Below are 22,368 nucleotides of genomic sequence, written 5' to 3' on the forward strand. Positions count from 1 at the left end.
GGGTACTCCGGTTTCCTTCCACAGTCCAAAGACATGCAGGTTAGGCTGATTGGAGAGTCTAAATTGCCCATAGGTATGAGTGTGTGAGTGAATGGTGTGTTTGCTGTTCGATGGACTGGTGACCTGTCCAGGGTGTATTACTGCCTTTCACCCAATGTATGCTGGGATAGGCTCCAGCCCCCCTATGACCCTGTTCAGGATAAGCGGGTTAAGATAATGGATGAATGAATACTTCTGCAAAAGCACTTGTACATAGAAATTATATTATCTATGTTTTGTATAGGCTCTCTCTAACATGATGAGCCCAAGTACAACCGTCTTTGACCAGTATTTGTAACATAGTTGGAGAGCATATGCGTTACACCCATTTATGTGTAAAAAAAATCCACTCATCAGAACCGACTACAGGAATGTTATAGAAGTGACTACTAAAAAGTATTCTAGCTAATGGCATTACTTTTCCAATGGTATATAATTTTTAAGGCTTGCATAAAACAGCACAGATTTTTTTGCCTTGTGTTGTTGTATAGTTTAGTAAGCAAAATGCAGAGTTTTACACCTTATACAAACCATAATATCATTTAGTTTCCATTCGTCCTTTGGAGTCTCTTTTTGGAGACATAGATTAGAAAAAAAAATGCATAATGCTAATTTTTTGTGATATTGTCCTCAAATGTTAAAGGGGATTTGTCCAGTGTTGTTACTGGGCTCCATTGTGTTTCTACGTACCAGCCAAAGCTACAATAAACTGTATCCAGTCAAAAAAAAAAAAAAAAAAAGCTTCCACTTTCACTGTGGTTGAGCTTCTGTAACTTAATTCTGACTCTTAGAAAACAAACACCAAGGTTACCTTTCAGAAGAGACCAGGATTATGCCTGTTGTCAAATGGGTTCAAGCTTTTTTCAATACATGAAGAAACCATGAAACCGTAATTTCATTGTATTATATGTGAGAGAAAAAGAAAGTAATTTATAATGCACAGCCAACACATAATGTGATACAAGGCTTCTTATTCATTTTTCTGTCACTCCAATATCATAGCATGAGAAAACAAAAATCTAACATCAGAAAACATAAAATATTAATATGATTATGAACAAACAAACAAAATACAACTGGGTTAACTACACAAATATAATATGCAATAGTGGTATACACACAATATATACTCCTAAAATGTTCTTCTTTCCTCTAACTCCTTTCGAGACAGAGCCAAAATGGGAGAATCTTTGTAGCTGGACTGCCCAGGGTAGTGCTTGACTTTGCATCGATAGATTTATGGGCCTCATGCGGCAGTGAGCAACCAGCCATATAAAATGAATGGGTGATGTCATGAACACTTTCTCCATATCTATATATGCTCTATGGATAAACCCCACTCCTATTTTAATCCATAAAGAATTTGTGGAATATGACAGGGTTTACAGAATGTGGACCCCTGAAAAAATAAGATTTCTGTGTTTCAGAATACTGTGTCTTGCTCTCTCTGTGGAAGACTAGCTCCAGGCAGAAGCTCTCTTTCATCCTCCAAAAAGTAGCTGGATCCTCCAATCAGCAGCTCTGTTTTATCTTCTAATCAACAGCTCCTATGACCAAACATGAGCTCTGTTTCATCCCCCAATCAGAGCTCCATCTCCTGCCACACTAAAATACCTGCTAGTCCTTAACTGAAAATAACTATTCTAGCAGAAAATGCCCGCTCTAGCTGAAAATTTCTGCTCTGGCTGAAAATGTGCAGTCTTGCTGAAACTGTTCATTCTAGCTAGAAATGTGGGCTGGGGCTGATTATGATTCAGAGGCGGGTGATGGCTGTGCGTGGGTGAGGCTGAAACTGACAGTAATCAGCAGTGGCAGGCAGTTCTGGCTGATGATAATGTGGAGTAACAGGTATTGTTAAATGGCCTTGAGAATGAACCACATCCGTGATTCACTGATTTCACTTCAAGCATTTTCTTACTGTACATGCCTGTCATTACTGTACCCCCCCCAAATCCAGTGCTGCCTTACACACCTGTTATTACTGTACATACCCCCTCAATCCATTTATGTCTTACACACAGGGCTGGAAATTAAGGTCGCCCGATCATGCTAAATTGTGTATCACGCTTCCATGTGATGTGTCACTGTAAATGTCAGTGATGACGTGGGTTGGGGCTTTCCAGTACGCCAATCAATTTGAATTTGGTATTCAACACTGTTCTATAAGGCTATAACAGGCAAGACTTGACAAAGTGTCAACTATTATGTTTGTATTCATAAAAACATGAATTACTATAAAATGTGGAATTAGTTTTATAATATTCCACCATTATCAAAGAGTTCTACACCAAAGAACACTTCATCAAAAGAGAATGAGTAAGAACATTTTGAAAACTGAATGACTGGTAGGTACAGGCTATGCAGGGACCACCTTACAATGTGATGCCACATAGTTGGCATTAACTAATGTAGTTGTAACTAACTAAAGTCTTCTGCTGCTGTAGCCTGTCCACACGTTGTGTGTTCAGATGCATACCGCTGTCGTAATGCATGGTTATTTGCATTGCTGTCACCTTCCTGTCAGCTTCGACCAGTCTGGCCCTTCTCCGTTGACCTCTCTCATCAACAAGGTGTTTCCATCCACAGAACGGGATGTTTTTAGTTTTTTCTCAGTAAACTCCAGTGACTGCTGTGTGTGAAAATCCTGGGAGATCAGCAGCTATAGAAATACCCAAACCAGGCTGCTACCAACAATCATTCCACGGTCAAAATCACTGAGTTCACATTTTTTACCCATTCTGATAGTTGATGTGAACACATGTATTAGTATATAATTAATTCATGTCAACAACTACATTAGTTCATGCTCATTCATGTAACCTTATTGTAAAGTGTGACCAAAATGGGCTTCTGCACATTGTCTGCACTTGCTCCTTGTAGTCAAGGTGTGCAAAAGTGATTTACTTGAGATGAAGGTGGATGAGCAAAAGGGGATGGTTGGTGGGTGGGTGAATGGGGGCAGAACTTGTAGCCTACATCACATGAATGAAGTTATTTCTATATGAAAATATAGTATACTAAAAACAACTTTTGTGATGCTTATTCTAAATATATTAGCAGATATTTATGCTGCAATAACAGCTTGTGGTCTTTTTGGTATTATCTACCGTTCCAGCTTTGTACATTGTTTGTTAGTCATTTTTGCCTATTCTTTGCTCCAAGTTGTTCAGGTTGGTTGAATGACTGGTTGGACTGCAACAGTGCTTCAGATCTGGGCCACTGAAGGACATTCACCTATTTGTTCTTGAGTCACTCCAATGCTGCTCTTGACTTGTGCTTGAGATCATGTTCCTGCTGAAAGGTGAACTTCGCTTTCCCATGCTTCAGTTTTTTTTAGTAGTCTAAAACAATGTCCTTCAATTTGAAAATGATGGCCATTCCCTGTCACATGATGCTGCCACCACCATATTTTACTGTTGGGCATTGTTTGGTTTGCTCATACTCGTACTGTAGCACTTTGGATTGTTTCCAAAAAGCTTGGTCTCATCAGAGCACAGTGAAACTTTTTCCTCATCCTTACCCGGGTCACTATAATGCTTTCAGACAACTTCAAAAAGACTTTCAGATTGTTCTTTTTCAGTAATGGCATTTTTCTTTCCGTTCTCATATAGGCCAGTTTTATGCAGAGCTTTTGATGTTGTTGACTGGTGCGCATCTACTCGACTTTCAGCCACTGAAATGTAGCTCCTTCAAAGTGAGTGTTGGTCTGTCTCTAAGAAGTGTCCCCTATGAAGAGTTTTGAGTGACAGTCTTTTCCAGGCAGTGCTTAGATAGTGTGACGCAGGTTGTACTTCCTGATTATTCATCCAACAGTGCTTACTGGAATACTCAAACAGTTGGATACTATTATATTATTTTCCCAATTTATATATTTATATTACTTTATCTCTACCTGTTGGAGAATACTTTAGTCTTCATTTCCCACACATTTCAATCAGATTCACAGCCTGACCAATGTTAAACAGAGTGGGGGTTTTATCCAGAAAATGTCACAGCTATTTTAATGACTTACAAGCACAGGCCAATGGTAAGGCAATGTGGCCTTGTTAGGGCAATTTTTTTTCATTTTTGTAACCATGGAACTTCCAGAACACACGGGTTAAATCTTCTGAATTTCAGTTTCTGAATATCGCACGGAAGGAAATCTCAATGCTTAATTTATAATTTATTAAAATGTGACATTTGGTGAAACGTCTGAATACTTTTTGGGTCAGAGTCACATAAATGTGGATCCTTTGAGTCAGAGGACATGGATGGAGTCAAAGGGTTAAACACAGATGCCTTCTGTCTGCTGAATATTATAATTTTTTTATGGGCTTAAGTCGTGTGTCGTAAATGCTGTAGGTGTTTTGTTCACAATTAAATATGAATCATGGAAAAATGTACAGTGCATAACAAAAACCCTGAGGAACAGAGCAAGATTATATAAGGCCAGTGGGAAGAGCTTGGAAACAAATCACAAACCTTTGATGTACTGTATAATGTTATACGAAGAGCGTGTTATAATAGCCATAATCTGTCTTGGCGGGGAAAGTATATTTTGGGTTGCAGGGTCATTTCAGTTGATGGCTTGTATTGAATCTGTATGCTGCTACACTGCAGGCCAGTGATAAAACTGCTGTAAATGCAGAGAGTGGTGAACCTGTGACCTTGTGATACGTATATGGATCAGAGCTGGATCAGAGCTGCAGCAGAGAGCCTGACAGGCAGATTGGGGCGACCATGGGGAAGAGGCCAGTAAGAGAGGCTATGCGGGGATTATGCACAAGCACCACAGCAGATCCACTGCTGTCAGGATTGTCTTCTGGCTATTTCCCCTTGTGACTACATGTGGGATGGTACGGTTCAGAGGATGCAATATTTGGAGGGGAGGAGAGATGTGTACCCTTATGCAAAATGTAAAAATAATTCATGTTAATTAGTATGTTTTAACTGAAACTTATCGAAAGCATATTTTTTGTAGGATTATGGCCCCTTTTTTATATAGTGACATATTAGACAATTCATATGATCTCAATATAAAACTCAATTGTGAAGTTCATTATACTGTGGCTTCAGAATGTATTCAGACCCTTTCACATTTTGCAGACTTTATTGTGTCATAGATGTAATTTTAAATGGATAAAATTGCCATAGTGACAAACTGACCTCAGTCGTTTTTGCGTTACACCTTAGTCACCTAATTTCTGTACTGCAATGAAACAGGAAGTGATGCAATGACACAATATAGTTCCGTTAGACTGAGATGAACTCAGTTAAGTAAAATTGTATTGCCAATTTAACTTTGATTTTTTTTACAGTAATTGTTAGGGGTTCCAATAATTTTGACACCAATGTTTTCAGAAAAAATGAGATTACTTACTAAAAACATTGAAACATGAGAATAAACGTATTGAAATAAAAGCATATAGTACTTTTCCTATATGTTTGAACATATAGATTATTATACATGTTGTTTACTAAATATAACCTTTTTTCTTCATTTCTATCAAGGGTGTCAATAATTCTGGAACCAACTGGATGTATTTTATATTTTCTGTTTCTTGTATTGTTTTTACAAATTCTGCACATGAGTATATAAAAGGGGCCATAATCATGTAAAAATAAATATGTTTTTTATATGTGTCATTCAGGAAACATATCTATCAACATGTATGATTTTTACAATCAGGTAGAAATGGATGTGCTAGTACCTCTTCAGAAGAATTTTTGTGTGAAATTCTGTATTTGTGTGAGTCTGATTTTGCATGCATGAGTGAGTTTCTGTATGTGGGTGAAATGAGTGACATTCTGTGAGTGATCATCTGTATTTGTGTGAGCTGAGTGAGATTTTGGATTTATGAGAGAGGTTCTCCATTTGGAAAAAAGCCTAGAAAAAGATCTAGTAAGATTATTTTGGTTCAAATATTAACTTGTTATATGTTTTATTTTATTGAATTTTGCTAAAAATTCTTGTTATTCATGTCATGACTTACATTATTCAAGTTATTGTTATGGCCACTTTCATATATGATTAAATTAGATTACTAAATATAAAAACATTGAAACATGAGTAAATGTATTGAAATAAATAGTTTCCTTGTATGTAAAATAAAATATACGGTCCCCTCAAAAGGTATTGGAACAGCAAGGTTAATTTGTTTTTGCTATACACTGAAGACAGTTGAATATAAGGTCAAAAGATGTACATGAGATGACAGATCAGAATTTCAGCTTTTATTTCCTGGTATTTAGATTTGTTAAACAACTTAAAACACCTTTTCTATCAGACAACACAATTTTTAGGTGAGCAAAAGTATTGGAACATGTGACTGACAGGTGTTTCTTGTTGCTCAGATGTGTCCTATTAGATTTATTGGTTAAACAATAAATAGTTCTGAATCTCTAATTTTGGTTTTAGCCTTGGGTTTTGCCTGTGAAGACTGCATTTGTGTTAGAAAAGATAAACTGACATGAAGACCAGAGAGCTGTCTTTGGGAGAGGGGAAATTAATCAGAGCCATTGCACAAGCATTGGGGATAGCTTGTAAGACAACTTGGAATGTCCTGAAAAAGAAAGAAACCACTGGTATACTGAGCAACAGACATCAAGCAGATTGACTAAGGAAAACAACAGCAGTTGATGACAGAAACATTGTGAGAGCTGTGAAGAAAAACCCCAAAACATCAGTCAGTGACATCACAAACAATCTTTACAGGGTAAGGGTGAAGGAATCTCAATCAACCATTCGAAGGAGACTTAGGGGCAGATTTATGTACAGAAAGCACGCAGCACAAAAAGCTGCCTGACGAGGGTGTGTTGGCGCGGTCGCAGTCTGCCTGAAATTAACGTTTTATTTACAGCGCAATTAGCAAATGGGACTGCCTATAAACCGCATTTTGCGAAAGAGACAGATCTTAAACAGTGCAGTTAAAACAGGTGCTTAGTGCATTGAATGCCTTGACTGCGTGTGGCGATATCCATGAATCGAATGGTACGTAAAAAACGTATTCAGTACAGGACAAAATGTGTACACGTTCCAGCTGTGGCGGCTATTTTCGTTAAACACGAGATGTAACGTTGGAATGAGCTTCACTATTGCCGAGATTGAATGGGAATGTCGTGTGGGAGGTACCAGTGCATATTTTGTTTCTCCCAGAAGTATATTTATTTGTATGGTCTCATGGGATTTTCTCTTTTTTGGCAGGCCCCATTTCTTTTCCGCGATTGTTCTTGAGGATAACTAATCAAAACAAACACACGCTCTTTCAGCGATGGACAAAAGCGATTAAAAGCAGCACATCATTGCATTTAGCCTACTCATATTTCTTTTACTACCAGCAACGCAACACTGATTTTTTGAAACTTCAGTTGCTGTCACTACGGTTGAGCACGTTATTTCAGTCACTTATCACTGCTTCACATTTTTTTCTGTGGCAAACACCCAGCCTTAATTATTGCTTGGCTGCAATTATTAATTAATATTTACTATTAATAATCTGTTTGATGATTTCTTGCTCTGGGGGTTGAAATAGTGTGATTCTTGTTTCAAAGATTATTTCAAAGCCGAGATCTGTGTTTCTGTCTTGCGCCTCCCTTTACGCCTGCTCCATAGAGGCGGAGAAATGTCATGCATAATTTGACCCTCACTAATTGCGTGAACTTTAATAATTCTGGGCAGAATGCGTCATATGTCTACCTGAAAAATTGGTTCAAAAGGCTTCGTAAATCTGGCCCATTGAGAGCAGCAATATAGAGGCTATACCACAAGATGCAAACCACTCATCAGTAGTAACAATAGGATGCTGAGATTACAATTTGCAAAGTACAGAGATGAGCTTCTTATACGTGATTTTCTGCGTAAGTCATACTTAAGATCAAAATTGATCATAAGTCCGTTTTATGAATGAGGCCACAGGTTTGCTTTCAATTACATACAGATTAATTGTAACATACATTTAAAACAGGGGTGCCCAAATGTTTGCACCTCACTGTAGTGATTTTTTATTGTAGTTATTTGTATTGCACAGATAAGAATATTGCTAGTTTTTTGTAGTTTTCCACATGGGTCCTGTGATTAAAATATATTCTGTGAGTTAGGTTCTGTTTTTGCATGTGGTGAGATTTTGGTTATACGAGTGAGATTTAGTATTTTGTAGTTATTGTACTTTTTCTACATATGGGAACAGGTTGACTTCAAGACTGTCTAATCGGTTGATTGTGCTGGCTATTTTCAGGATGATGGAGGACTCCTTGCTCCATGCTGAAGTGAAGGAGGGAGATATCCTGCCCCCCACAATTCACAAGCTAATGAAAGGATATAATAAATACCTCAGGCCATTCTTTGACAGTAAGGACAGATTAAAGAATGTACCAAATTGCTTATATGCTGTATCACTGATTGCGGGATCAAAACACGTTTTAAGATCACAAATATGTGATTGGAATGAACTGAACATTGCAACGCTGATGTAACATCCACACGAGAAAGCAACAAGGTTCCAGAACACTGATGTGTTTTCAATTAAATTTCTGTTAAATTCAAGTTGCTTTATTGGCACAACATTACAGTTTGTATTGTCAAAGCATATACATGTAAATAACATAAATTTCACATTGAAAAATACTTAACATTAACAATTAGAAACAAATGAACACAAACTATACATTAAAATAAAACATTTGTAAAAATATTATATATACACTCACCAAGCACCAAGGGGTTGGTTAGGGGTTAGGGGTATTTATTAGACTTCTACTGCTGTAGCCTATCCACTTAGAGTTATGATGTGTTGTGTGTTCAGAGATGCTCTTCTGCATACCACTGTTGTAATGTGTGGTTATTTGTTTGTTATTTGTACATTTTCTCTCTCTTTCTCTCTCTCTCTCTCTCTCCTCTTTCCCTCCCTCCCTCCTCACAGATGGCCCTGTTACAGTGGGAATGAGTCTGGACATTGCCAGCATTGACACAATATCAGAAATCAACATGGTAAACATTGTAAATAAGTGACGTAATATATCAATTCAAAAGTCAGGTTAATCCATAAATTGATGAATAAATTGATTAGATAATTCAAATACAATTACTATAGCGACATTGAAAGGAAGAACTCTCTCTCTGTGTTTGTACAGGATTACACTGCCACTATTTTTCTGAGGCAGCGCTGGACAGATGAGCGTTTGTGCTTCAACGGAAATAAGAGCCTGAGCTTGGATGGCCGGCTTGTGGAACTGCTCTGGGTTCCAGATACTTTCATCGTCGACTCCAAGAAATCTTTCCTTCATGACATCACCGTGGAGAACAGATTGATCCGAATCTTCCCGAACGGGACAGTTCTGTATGCCCTCAGGTGAGCTGGGCCCTCTCTCCATCACCACATCAAGCAAAACATTTTTTACCATGCGCTACACTTCAGCACTGTTTTTACCCTACTGAGAGGCTCAGTTTAGTGTCACCAAGCCATATGAAGTCACCGGTCAGAGGGGGGCGGATAATTTTACGAAAAAGAGGGTGGGTTGGGAGTAAAAGGATATGCTGGGGCCAGTATGGTTTTGTTGAGTAGAGGGCTGTGTTGTGGGAATACCAGGTGAAAGTGAGAGGTATTCTTTGGGCATTAGGGTGATGCTTAGCAGCTTTTGTGACTTCTCCTTTACACCAGAATTACCACAACAGTGGCTTGCAACATGGATCTGACCAAGTATCCCATGGACACGCAGACGTGCACCCTGCAATTGGAGAGCTGTAAGCCCGCTGCCATTACACAACACTTCATCATCACCTAACTTATTCATGTATTCATACAATTTGACCCATTTGCTGGGATTAAATATAGTAAAAATGCAATAAATATAATGTTATGCGAAGTCCTGTGTCAAATTGGCATACAAATGTGTTATGCAGTGTTATTTTGACCCTCTGTAACTGTGTAAAATTTAAGAAAATAGACAACCATTTTTTAGTTATTTCTCAAAACATTACTCTGTCCTCTACATATTCGTATGCATTAGATTCCAACTCAGGATTCTCTGAAGTGCAGTCATGACAATTGGGGCGCAGCAATATGTTTTATTAATGAAACCTAGGCCTAATTTATTGCTTGCAGTATTTATGGCATTTAATTTAACTAAAAATATGTGTTAAATAAAAATAAGTTATCAATGTGACATAATCAATAATTTAATTTTATTTAATACACTGTCATGTATCAATAACAGTATTTTTATTTCATTTGCATTTATTCGATTTTTTACAATATTTTCTTTCAATATACATGAAAAGGAATTGACTATGCGGCTACTGCATTTTTTTGGCCATTATAGGCTGTGATTATAAGCATGCATCAAAAGCAAATGCGTAGTGTGTGGGCTGTGGGTGTCTAAAGAAACACTTTTGTTAAGAGTGTTTGGGAAACCCACGTTATTTTAAGAGCAATTGTAAGATGCATTTAAAGAGGTTCTTAGCATTAAGAGGCTTCCGGGAAGCCTACCCAAGTTAATTTTGTGATACTTCATTAATCAACAAAATGTATTGACTAGATGGTGACTTATAATGCATCTCACTTATTCAGAATAGCCATCATGCAATGGAAACTCTGATAGTAATACTCTGGTTGTGTATTTATGATAGATTCATACCGTGAGGTCTGTAAGTGTTTGGACAGTGGTAGGAATTATGTTCCTTTGGCTGTCTACTCCAGCATGTTGGATTTGAAATGGAACAATATGAGGTTAAAGTTGCCTGTTAATTTGAGGGTATATACATCCACATTGGGTGATCCGTGTAGGAATTACATCCTTTTCATACATATTAGTCAGGTGCTGAGAAATAAGAAATTGGCTTACCAAAATAAACTGTTTAGAGCATTAATATGAAGAAAGAGAACACTGGTGAGCGCAGTAATTGCAAAGGGGCTGGTAGATCTCGACAGTTAATGACTGAATAATTCTCGCCATAATGAAGAAAAAAACCCAAACACCTGTCCAACAGATCAGAACCAGTCTTCAGGGGGCAGGTGTGGATGTGTCAGTGACTACTCTGTTACAGGGGCTAATCTGCAAGATGCATCTTCGAAAGGCTATCTTGGCATTGATTGGCAAGACTATACTGTATACTGCTTTCTTAGTACCTGCACAAAGGAAGCAAGTGACTGTCCAATTACTTTGGTCCCCTAAAATGGGGGCATTATGTATAAAAGAGAATATTATATTCATTGCTTATTTTCAAATGCCATGTACTGGAATAAAGAGCCAAAAGAAGAGAAACTGTACCAGTCTCCAAATACTTATGGACTGCACTGTATAATGCTATGTTAGTGTTGAATTAATAATTGACATTATCATATGTGGCATTCTAAATAAGGCAATGCTAGTACCTTAGACTCAGCTGTTATACAGTATGTAGCTACCTCAAACTAAATTCTCAAAATCAAAGTCTCAGGATCAGGTTGGGAATACTGTAAATCCTCAAATTGTGTCCGGGGTCTTTTATTTACTTAGGCTGCACAAAGCACAGGCCTTTATTTGGGGCAGGCTTGTATTCGAGGTAGGCCTTTATTTCTTATTAGGCTTCTGTTGTAGAATTTTATTCTTAGAAATAAAGTAAAAGGCTACACTTCCTGTAACTGTTCAGAAATCAATGTGTAGGCTAATCAGGAAACACCGTTTGGTAAGTCATAGTGTCAGTCTTAACAGACTTAGTTTATTGCAAATATTCTCAAACACAATAAATCACATGCAAGTCCAGAATCCATAAAATAACAACTTGCCAGACACGCCTTCATGAACAATAACAAATTAACGTAGATAACAGCAAGTTAAGGATCTTTTTTTCCTGAAGTGCGTTTTATAGTGAGACATGCGTTTCGTTTGGAGCAGGCTGTCAAAAGATTTTCGCTTTGGTTTGGGATTTAATTTACTTTTGGACTGTTTGATTCTATTGCTAAATGTTGGGACTAATGGGCACTGAAATCTGGGGGGTATTTGATGGTTCACTGTTAAGTTTTATGTTGTTGAAGGAGTGTCGGGATTTCCACCTGTCTGTTTATTGCGAGCCAAGGCAGCCGCTTTCATTCATTCATTGAACGTGCGCTGTGCTGTAAATACATGGAAACCTTATTGCGTAGCCAAGTAGCCTAAATTGAGTTAATTTTTTATTTTGCCTGATTTACTTTTTATTAAATTCGTAGGCTGGAATGGCTTGCGGCAACAATTGTGTTTAAATGTATACTGCTTCAGCCTTTGGCAAGCTACTTAGAAGGGGGCGGCAAGCGACTGGTAGCTTGAGAGCAACGTGTTGGAGACCCATGGTGTACGACTTTTCATTAGCAACAGTATTAAACCAACCAACAATATAAAATATTAAGAAGAGCTCTTTTATTTCATTGAGTTAAATCGAAACAATGTCTTCTAGTGCTCATGGATTGATAGCCCTACTGGTAGGCAATATTACCCCGGCTTGTATTTGGGGGCCAGCCTTTATTTGTCCGAATCGGCCACGCCCCCGGCTATTATCCGAGGCCTGGCTTCAAATAGAATCCCGGACACAATTCCTTAAAAAAATCACTGTCATACTTAATTTATTCATCTTAATAAGCAGGAAATTTTGGGAAGTCATCTGAATCTTACATGAAACCTCCCAGCAGGTATTTTGCATGGTTTCTTCAATGATCAAGTACTGAATGTGCTGCATGTCACTTTATATGTTGGCCAGTATCACTGTTTTGTAAGCTGTATTCTGAAACCATAATTGGTTCATAAATTATAACAGGAGTAACCGAATCCTTTGTCGCTGTAATGGTGGCATTTGTCAAATGTTTTAAAGGAGGCAACAAAACAATTTGTGCTAAAGAGATTCTCATGAAAGTTTGCTACTGTGCAGAGCCCATTGCAGTACTGAATAGAATTTAAAACAGGGATGAGCTTTGGTTCTCTGAGGCTCTGTACAGCATTAAAATCAATTAGCATGTCAGCTGTGTTATTCCTACAGTTTGGTGCCTTTTACATCCCCATGATAAATGACAGTATATTTTGGGAAAAACATTAGGATCAAAAGTCATGACACAATGTTTTCCAGTGATCTCCCCCGAACATAAATAATAATAAAAAAAATAAAAATAGCTTTCCTTAAAGTGAAAGTAAGCACATTTGCCATGTCCCTAATCATGTTTACTCAGATACTGTTACAAATAACGTTATATTTATTTTTCCCAAATCAGGAATTTGAAGTATTAGTACATGGTTTTCTGACAAATACACATATTTTGGTTTTTCCACATTTGAACAACCAAAAGTGAAAAATACACATGGAATGCAAACTGTTACACATACATATTTTCCACATGAGAAAAAAGTGAACATACTTGTGAAAAATGAACACAAGCACTGCATGCAGTTCATGTGTGTATTTTTCATATGTGTGTTTTCCACAGGTGATTACTGTATTTAACACATGAACAGCCAACATGCTAGGAACTAAAAACACATAGTTTTTTGACACATGCTTTTTTCTGTAAGTTTTACACAAGTAAAATGCATGCAGTGCTTGTTGTGTTAGATTTTCATGTGTATTTTCCACATGTGACTATTTAATAATGATTGGCAGTTACAGTTTCACAATGCAGTTAAAAGTTACAAGGATGGAGGCACACAGACCAAGTTTTAGAAGTTGTGGCTTTGCCATATCACACCAATCCTTTTGCAAACTCTGGGAGTGGAGAGATAGACTGGGACAGGAAAGTAACAAATGGTATGAGATGTGATGGGAGTATGTAGGAGTTTTATCGTGTATTGCAGCAGAAGGGTATTGAAACACAAATAGTGGGTAACAGTGACTACTTAATAAGCAAATGATGAGAAGCCTAAATATGAGCAAACAGTATATAGCAGCCTTTCTTGTTTTCTTGCCTTATTATCCTGCTGAGGACTGGAATGTAGCAGGTTAATTTCCTCCACTGAGCACTGTGGTACTCATCTGCCGGAGTCTTTGCACTAATGAGCTTCACAACGCACGTCAGGAAATCCCAAATGACAAGACATGGGCTCTTTAAAGTAAATGAGTCACAATTACTCTCACTCACTTTGAACAATACATGCTATAAATCAATAATGTATGCTCCTTTAGACCTAAGCCATACTACTATATGTGAGAAAGAGTTTATACAATTAAGGGGTTCATTGGCCCATGCTGTGCCTATAGAGGGCCTCTATGGGGCAGCCTGTAGCGTAGTGGTTAAGGTAAATGACTGGGACACACAAGGTCGGTGGTTCTAATCTTGGTATAGCCACAATAAGATCCACACAGCTGTTGGGCCCTTGAGCAAGGCCCTTAATCCTGCATTGCTCCAGGGGAGGATTGTCTCCTGCTTAGTCTAATCAATTGTACATCGCTCTGGATAAGAGCGTCTGCCAAATGCCAAATGCCAATAATGTAATGTAATGTAGAAACTGTAGCTCCCTCTAGGGATAAGGAATGAGGCAAAACAACGTATTAACAAAAATGATACCTTTTATAGTGCAGTCCGTAAGTATTTGGACAGTGGTACAATTTCTGATCTTTTGACTCGGTACAGTAGAATATTGGTTTTTAAATTAAGCAATGAATAATGAGGTTAAAAGGCAGACTATTATCTTTAATTATTTGCTGTCTATAAGTGACACATTTGTGTTGTTTTGGCTCTGTACACCAGCATGTTCAAACTGAAATAAATTGAAGTGCAGACTTCTAGCTTTAATTTGAGGGTTTCTACATCTATATAGGGTGAACAGTGTAGGAATTGTAGCCGTATACTTATTATACATATTCCCTACAATTTTATGGGAACAAAACTAATTGGACAGTTGGCTGCTCAAATGTTTCTTGGAGAGGTGTCTTAAGTTGCATCATTAGTTCATGCATAAAAGCTAGGAAAAGGTCTAGAGTTGATTATATTATTATAGATTATAGTGTTGGTTTATATTTATGATGTTGCCGACTTCTAATTTGTTGTCCTGAACTCTGTTAAATCATGAAATAATTTGCTAGAAATTACCACTAGCCTATAAAACAGAATGAACTTACAAAATGGCTGACATGGACGACTGTGCCTCCTTGAGCCTGATGGTGATGGTCCTGCATTTGGAGTCTGTTGTTGTCTCTCAACATAAGGACCAAAGAAGTGTCAAGTGTTGTAGATTTTTAAATGGATAAAATGATCAATCGACACTCACTAACCCATAATGACAAAGTGAAAACATTTTTTAGAAAGTTTAACAAATGTATTCAAAATCAAAATCTCTTCATTCAGTACTTTGCAGCTTCCAGTCTTTGCACACCTGGATTTGGGCAGTTTATTCCATTCTTCCTGGCATATCCCCTCAAGCTTGATCAGACTGGATGGGAAGCATCTTCAGGTCTCTCCAGAGACGTTCTATGGGGTTTAAGTCTGGGCTTGGGCCACTCAACGACAGTCAGAGACTTGTCCCGAAGCCACTCCAGCATTTACTTGGCTGAATGCTTCAGGTCATTGTCGTGCTGTCAGTTCTGCCCAAAAGGTTATATTTTTGTCTCATCAGAGACAATTTTTTTCCTCATGCTCCTTTAACTCCAAGCGGGCTGTCATATGCCTTTTTCTGAAGGTGCCTTCCATCTTGTCACTCTACCATAAAGGCCTAATTGATGGAGATAGTCTCCCTTCAGGCCTGGTTACTCAGTTTGGCTGGACGGCCAACTCTACAAAGTGTCCGGGTGGTTCCAAACTTCTTCAATTTCATAATTATTGAGGCCACTGCACTCCTGGGAACACTCAAAGCGTTAGAAATGGTTTTATACCCTTGCCCTGATCTATGCCTTGCCACAATTTCTATCGCGGAGGTCTACAGAGAGTTCCTTGGACCTCATTTTCAGTTTTCAGTTGCTTGGATTTTGTCCAGACATGCAGTGTGAATTGTGGGACCTTATATACACAGGTGTGTGCCTTTCTAAACTATGTTCAATCAATTCAATTTGCCACTGGTGGACTTCAATCAAGTTCTAGACACATCAAGGATATTTAAAGCAAAAAGGATGCACCTGACCACAATTTGGAGTGCCACAGTATTACATAGGTCTGAATACCCATGAAAATGATTTTCAATAAATGAGCAAAAATATCCATCAAGAGAAGACTATGCCAGCATAACCTCAGAGGGTTCACCAATAGAACCTCAACAATAGACTGGCCAGGTTACAGTTCTGGAACAAAGCATTTTGGTCCAAAGCATGCCACCTCATCTGTCAAACATGGGGGAGGCAGTGTTATGGCTTGCACATGTATGGCTGCCACAGAACCTGGCTCACTTTTGTTCATTGATGATGCTACTGATAGCACTATATGCCAGGCAGAACATCAATACTCTAGTACCCACCTTACTGTATTTACAATATATATACAATATTTTATGTAGAGAATTTTTTAGCTTTTTGCTCTGGCCGAACCCAAAATGTGTCTTTGTTGATGAGAAATAAATATCATTGGCCAGCATGCCATTGTTGAAGTGACAGAACAACGAGGAGGCAACATGACTCTGTGTGCCACCATTAGCCAGCGGGGCGTCCTCTATCGCCATGTTACACTGGGGCCTTACAACACGGCACACCTCATTGCATTCCTAAGTAACATGGAAAACAGCATACATCAACAGGAAGAAGGGGAGCCAGGGCGGGCAGAGTAGTCCCACTATGTTTCTATTGCGCAGCTCTGGTTTGTGGCTGGTTCACTGACCACCCTAGATTTTTGGTGTTATTTCTGGCTGCATATTCACCATTTTTTTTCTCTGCATGGTAGTGGAGGGTGTACAATCGCAACCCATATGTGTGGGAAAATCCTGTACGGGCCATGAAGGAGGCCTGTGGAGATGTGCTTGAATCCATCCAAGGATGGATCAGGCATGCCAGGGCATATTTCCCACACTGCCTTGGAAGAGCTAACATCAGGTGTGAAGTGGATAAAATGTTGTGGCCTGACCCAGCCCAGAGAAGAGACAGCAGCAATGATGCTGAGTAGTGTGAATTGTAAAATATTCTATGAATTTCAGGTTTTGTTCATAGTGCTGCAGATACCGAGTTCCTTTTTTAATGCTCTCCTTTGAAATGACTACCTTGTTTTGTTCCTTCAACTGTGTTGTTTACTGTACAGTAGTTTTCACTCATCATACATTTTCTGTAATGCAAATAAAATATTTGGAAATTTTCACACTCCCTTATTTCTTAGTAGTTTAACTGCAAATATCAAAATCTAAAAATAAGTATACAACTCCTCACTCACTTTGAATTTATCTCAGTGGTGTGAGATAATCTACAGATAATCTACATTGTTTGTGTTTTTGATGCTTGTGTGTTTGCCATATGAAGGCAAAGTTTAATTCTGATGGAAGAGTATATCTTTTTGAGAAGATAATTTGATTTTGGCATGGATGTTTGAGATTTGTATTGATAGTTTAGGAATCGTGGAATAGTTTTAGAGAAATAGGAATTGTTTCATGTCTTAAAACTAATTACTTTTGGTCCCCTACAATTTGGGCGTCTATGTATAAAATTCATGCACGGCTCACCCAATATGGATGTAAAAACCTTCAAATGAAAGTGGAAGGTCTGCACTTTAACCACACAGTGACAATTATATTTCAACTGTTTCGTTGCTGGAGTACAGAGCACAAGAACAACAAAACAATGTCACTGTCCAAATACTTATAGACTGCACTGTATATATAGCTTTTTATCAAGGGTGTGAATCATTTTGGAGGGTACTGTATGTGACCAGCTGATTGATTATCACTGATTTATTGTGTTGTACTGTAGAGCAGTGGTTCCAAAACTGGGGCCCCCTGTGTATGATGGTTTTTGGCTTAAACACAATTGCCGTCACAGAACAAAGTGTTCATTTTTCTTATTCTTTTAAGCCACATTTTGGGCTCCTAATTAGGTTCCTGAACACCTTTTTTTTTTTTACATGAATTTTCAACACATTGCAGCATTGGCCCGTTATCATTTGCTTTGTTTAAGAAATTTTCATCTTCCACGTGGTTGGGTTTAGTGGCAAGGTGTACACAATTTCACCAATTAGGAACCTGATTTACCTCAGTCTTTAGTTTGCTTTTTTATGTATTTGCTTGCAATATAGCACAATAAGCACAATGAACGGGAATTGTATTATTTGTGGCCATAACGTGGTTTAGGAGGGTAAATAATCCCTTGAAACATCAATAGCACATAATTAAGAAAAATTAACAGCTTGTTAAAGTTCTGGGATTGCAATTGTGGTTGGAACAAAGATCAGCATACACAAGGGTCCCCCAGGACTGAGTTTGGGAACCATTGCTGTAGAGTATATGTGTATGTGGCATAGTGATTTGCTGCAGCAAAATGTTTCTTCTGTTTAGGGGGATATAATGTTAATGACGTGATGTTTTATTGGACAAGAGGAAATGAGTCTGTCAGTGGTCTGGACACGCTACAACTGGCACAATACACCTTGGAGGACTACTACACGTCTGAATCAGAAGCGGTCTATGAAACAGGTGTTGGGGGGGGGGGGTAGTGGCATACAGAAATATATAGCAGTTTAGGCTTTTCAAATGTTTAAAATGGCACTGGTTCTAAAATTAGCAGTTCTGTTTCATTTATTTACATTTTTATATGTTTACATCTGTTTCTGGCTCTGTTGTGTAAAATAATCTCATTGCCTTATATTTTGAATAAAGAAAATGTCATTGAGCAATTCAGAATATATGCTAATTCTTCAGAAGCTTTCCGATATAAAAGTGACGAACGCCAGCCCGCAACCCCCCAGGTCATTACCCCAAACTGATCTTCCACTTTGAGCTGAAGAGAAGCATCCTCTACTTCATCCTGGAGACATATGTCCCATCTAGCCTGCTGGTGGTGCTCTCCTGGGTCTCCTTCTGGATAAGCCAGTCCTCCGTCCCTGCTCGAATCTGCATAGGTAAAATTCCTATGCTTTCCCATATCTTCATAGGTAAAATCCCTGTCCATTCCCACAGGAAACATTACTGTTGACTTCCAACATAATTCTGTTTGAATGGCTTGTTTAGCTCAGTAAAAACACAAGCAAATCCACTTCTACCTGCATTCAGTCTGCAAGGTATTTTAAACTCCAGTATTAAATAAGTAATGACACTATTCAATTAACATGAAACGAAACCACATAGAAGGTTTTTAATGTTGCAGATTATTGTAAAGGTTTTTTTAAAGGTTTATAGCTATGTACTGTAAGCATACAATGCAAATAAAACGTATTCTATGTAATCATTTAGGAGCACAACTGCTCAAAATGTAATTGATGTAATGTGAATGAAACAAGTAGTAGTGAAGTTTCCAGAGGGCTCATTCTATTGTTTGTTTGTGTGTCTTTTTTGAGGTGTGACCACAGTACTAACCATGACCACTCTGATGATGGGTGCCCGTACGTCTCTCCCCAATGCCAACTGCTTCATCAAGGCCATTGATGTATACCTGGGCATTTGTTTCAGTTTCATCTTCGGTGCTCTGATTGAATACGCTGTTGCCCACTTCTGCTCCCTACACCAGCCCAACAAAGCTAATGCACTAATGGTGAGAACTGAACTAGCATTACCAACATCACCCCCATTATTACCATCAGTGTTATAAACATGTCCATCATCTCCATCATCAACATCTTCACCAGTCAGCATTATCATAATGGCTCCTATCAAAATAATCAACATCACTATCATCATACCAAAATGTTCAGTGTAAATTTAATTTTACTCTGGGAGAGTACCTTTTAATCACCCATGTCTCAAATAATGTTGAGTCTGATTAGCAATCAAAATTGTACTGTTTACAGTCATGCTCACCACCACCACCACCACCTGTTTTCAGGACAACACCAGTTTTCAAGACCAAAGCTGAGCAGTTATTCATTAGATTCATTAGAGTCTCTAGACACTTTAATACATTACCATAATATTAATATAAATATTATTTATAATCATTTCCTTCTGTCGCGTATCTAACCTAGTGTAAAACATAAAATAGACCTGCACTAAGAAGCAAATTAAATGTATAAGCGTCTCCACCAAGAAACCCATGCGGAAGTAACCTAACTACACGATCCACCATGAAGACCTCCTCCTCAGATCCCCGGGTACTGAAGGTGCACAACGCTCTTTCTCATAGGGATGTTACTTTCAACCACTAAACTGACAAGAATGGAAAACACTGCGCTTTGAATAAAGTGGCAAAAAGAAACACCTCGCTATGAAGAAACAAACGTAAAGTGGCTGTCAGCGCCAAGAGAAAGTTCCATATACAAACAGGGAGAACATCGTCCTCACACTTGCCCTAAGCCACAGGAAGTCTGAGCCAATCATCCTAAGTACAAGCGGGCCTCAGTACTTCAACCATCCACTTTAAACTCTTTTTAAACTCTTACTGAAAAAGGTAGCCGTTAACACAAGACACAAAATTAACTAGGTGGATGAACAGCTTATGAGAGCAAGCGTGCAGCGCAGGGTGCAATAAACCCTAACACTTGGCCTAGAGAGAAGGAAGATTCAATTCCCAGAGGAATCCCATCCTCCATCTGTCACATATCTGACATTTGTGCCCCAAAAATAAAATATGAACGTGAAGTGAGGCAGACCGTCCTCATTCCCCTAAGATGATGAAGGATTGCTGCGTGTTCAGCTCCCATATCCAATATTATCACGGGTAAATGATACTAGTCTGTCCCCACCTCACATTAGTGCACAAACAAAAATAAAAGACTAACAGTGCAGAAGATCAATGAAGGAGTAACAAACAAGCCCCAGCTCTTGGAAAGACTGGGCTTATGTAGATGCGGCACCCCTGTTCCTGATTACCCAATTCTCATGCAATCAGCGATTATCGACTGCACGAGGGAGACATGAATGTGACAGGATCGGCTCTAAGAGGTACTGCCCAACTAAGCAAGGCAACCCATTACAGATAGTGACAGCATGTAATGTGTAGCTAATTACTGTAGTTTATTATAATTAATTTAGTGTATTTTAACCAGTAGTAAAAAGCAACATAGCTAGACGGGTGATAAGAAGTCAAGGTTTGCACCCTTGATCAGTTCATGTTGCATTTTTCTATTCATTATAACATCAAAACAGAACATTTATGTAAATGTTCCTAGGTCTTGAGGAGGCAAATTGCCGGAGCAACTTTTCCGGAATGTCGGATTAACATGACACAACTTCTAAAAGTTCCGATGCGAGAAGGGTTGCTGTGTAGGAAATGAGCTTCACCGTGGCAGTGAGCGTGTACATGTTTCTGTTTGACATTGAGTGTGGATGTGCTGTGTCTGACCTGCGCATCTGTCCCTGCCTACAGTACGGACAGGAGATGCAGGAACGGGAGGACGAGATGAATGGGATTGTCACGTCCATTAGCAGCAGCACCCTCCATGTCAGGAAGCAGCAGGAAGCGCTAGCCAATAAGAGGAGCCCCTCAGAAAGTGAACGGATGGCAGTGAGCCCACCGGAGCCACAGGGCCCCTGCTATAAGACCATGTCCATCCTGCAGAAGGCGTTCTGCTTCTTCAACTGTTGCCGGGTGGAGAATCCACACTATATCGATAACTACTCACGTCTCTCTTTCCCTCTGTCCTTCATCTTCATTAACTTCCTCTACTGGACATATTATCTGTATCTTTAAGACTTTGACAGTGTGTGTGTGCAAGTGTGTGTGCTGGCGTGTTTCTGTATTTGATGTAGCTGACTATGGGTGTGAAAGATATTTTGCGAATGGACACATTTTGTCCATGAATTTAGGGTGAGATGGCAGGTAAGAGCCGTGTGCACATGGTCACTGGCTACTGGAATCTGTGTTAGGGGTAGATGCACAGAGGGAGGTGCAGGAACAATGGAGACAATACGTTGGGACTGGAGCTGGGATCTCCACAGCCTCCTATAAACAGTATCCTTCCCCCATGAATACAGAATTATTCTTTTATATTGGTACAACTGTATTGTCTCCTCTAGGATCTCCTTCTCATATGAATGCAGACACTGTTTTATATAGGTACAGTGGCATTGTCGACTATATTGAGATAAAATCTAATATGCAAATATGAAAGATACTGTACTTGAAATGTTTCATTGGAACCCACCAACATCAAGCATTCATTTAACCCACTTTTTACACTTCCCCTAGAAGGCAATTTCAGCCTATTTTGTGCTAGTCCTATGAAAGTGTCAATATCTGGAAAACTATTTACTGCACACACATGGACATGTACATACAGGGTACACAAAAGATACATAAAAATTCTAAACAATTACAAAACGCCTTATGTTTTTACTGTTTAACACTGAATATCTCAATTT

The 22,368-nt window shown here is 38.7% G+C and overlaps 1 protein-coding gene across 1 annotated transcript in view; it reads left to right on the plus strand.

Annotated features, from left to right (window-relative positions):
- Positions 1–22,083, plus strand: part of gabrz (gamma-aminobutyric acid type A receptor subunit zeta) — a 41,544-nt gene extending 19,461 nt beyond the window's left edge. The window contains exons 3-10 of the mRNA XM_061231216.1: positions 8,256–8,368; positions 8,940–9,007; positions 9,151–9,368; positions 9,678–9,760; positions 18,412–18,549; positions 18,822–18,974; positions 19,410–19,603; positions 21,374–22,083. Of these exons, the coding sequence (XP_061087200.1) occupies positions 8,256–8,368; positions 8,940–9,007; positions 9,151–9,368; positions 9,678–9,760; positions 18,412–18,549; positions 18,822–18,974; positions 19,410–19,603; positions 21,374–21,697 (1,291 nt within the window). The 3' untranslated portion in view covers positions 21,698–22,083. The remainder of the gene's footprint in view (positions 1–8,255; positions 8,369–8,939; positions 9,008–9,150; positions 9,369–9,677; positions 9,761–18,411; positions 18,550–18,821; positions 18,975–19,409; positions 19,604–21,373) is intronic.
- Positions 22,084–22,368: the final 285 nt, after the last annotated feature.

Source organism: Conger conger, chromosome 2, assembly GCF_963514075.1.
Source record: "Conger conger chromosome 2, fConCon1.1, whole genome shotgun sequence".
In the NCBI taxonomy this organism is placed as follows: domain Eukaryota; kingdom Metazoa; phylum Chordata; class Actinopteri; order Anguilliformes; family Congridae; genus Conger; species Conger conger.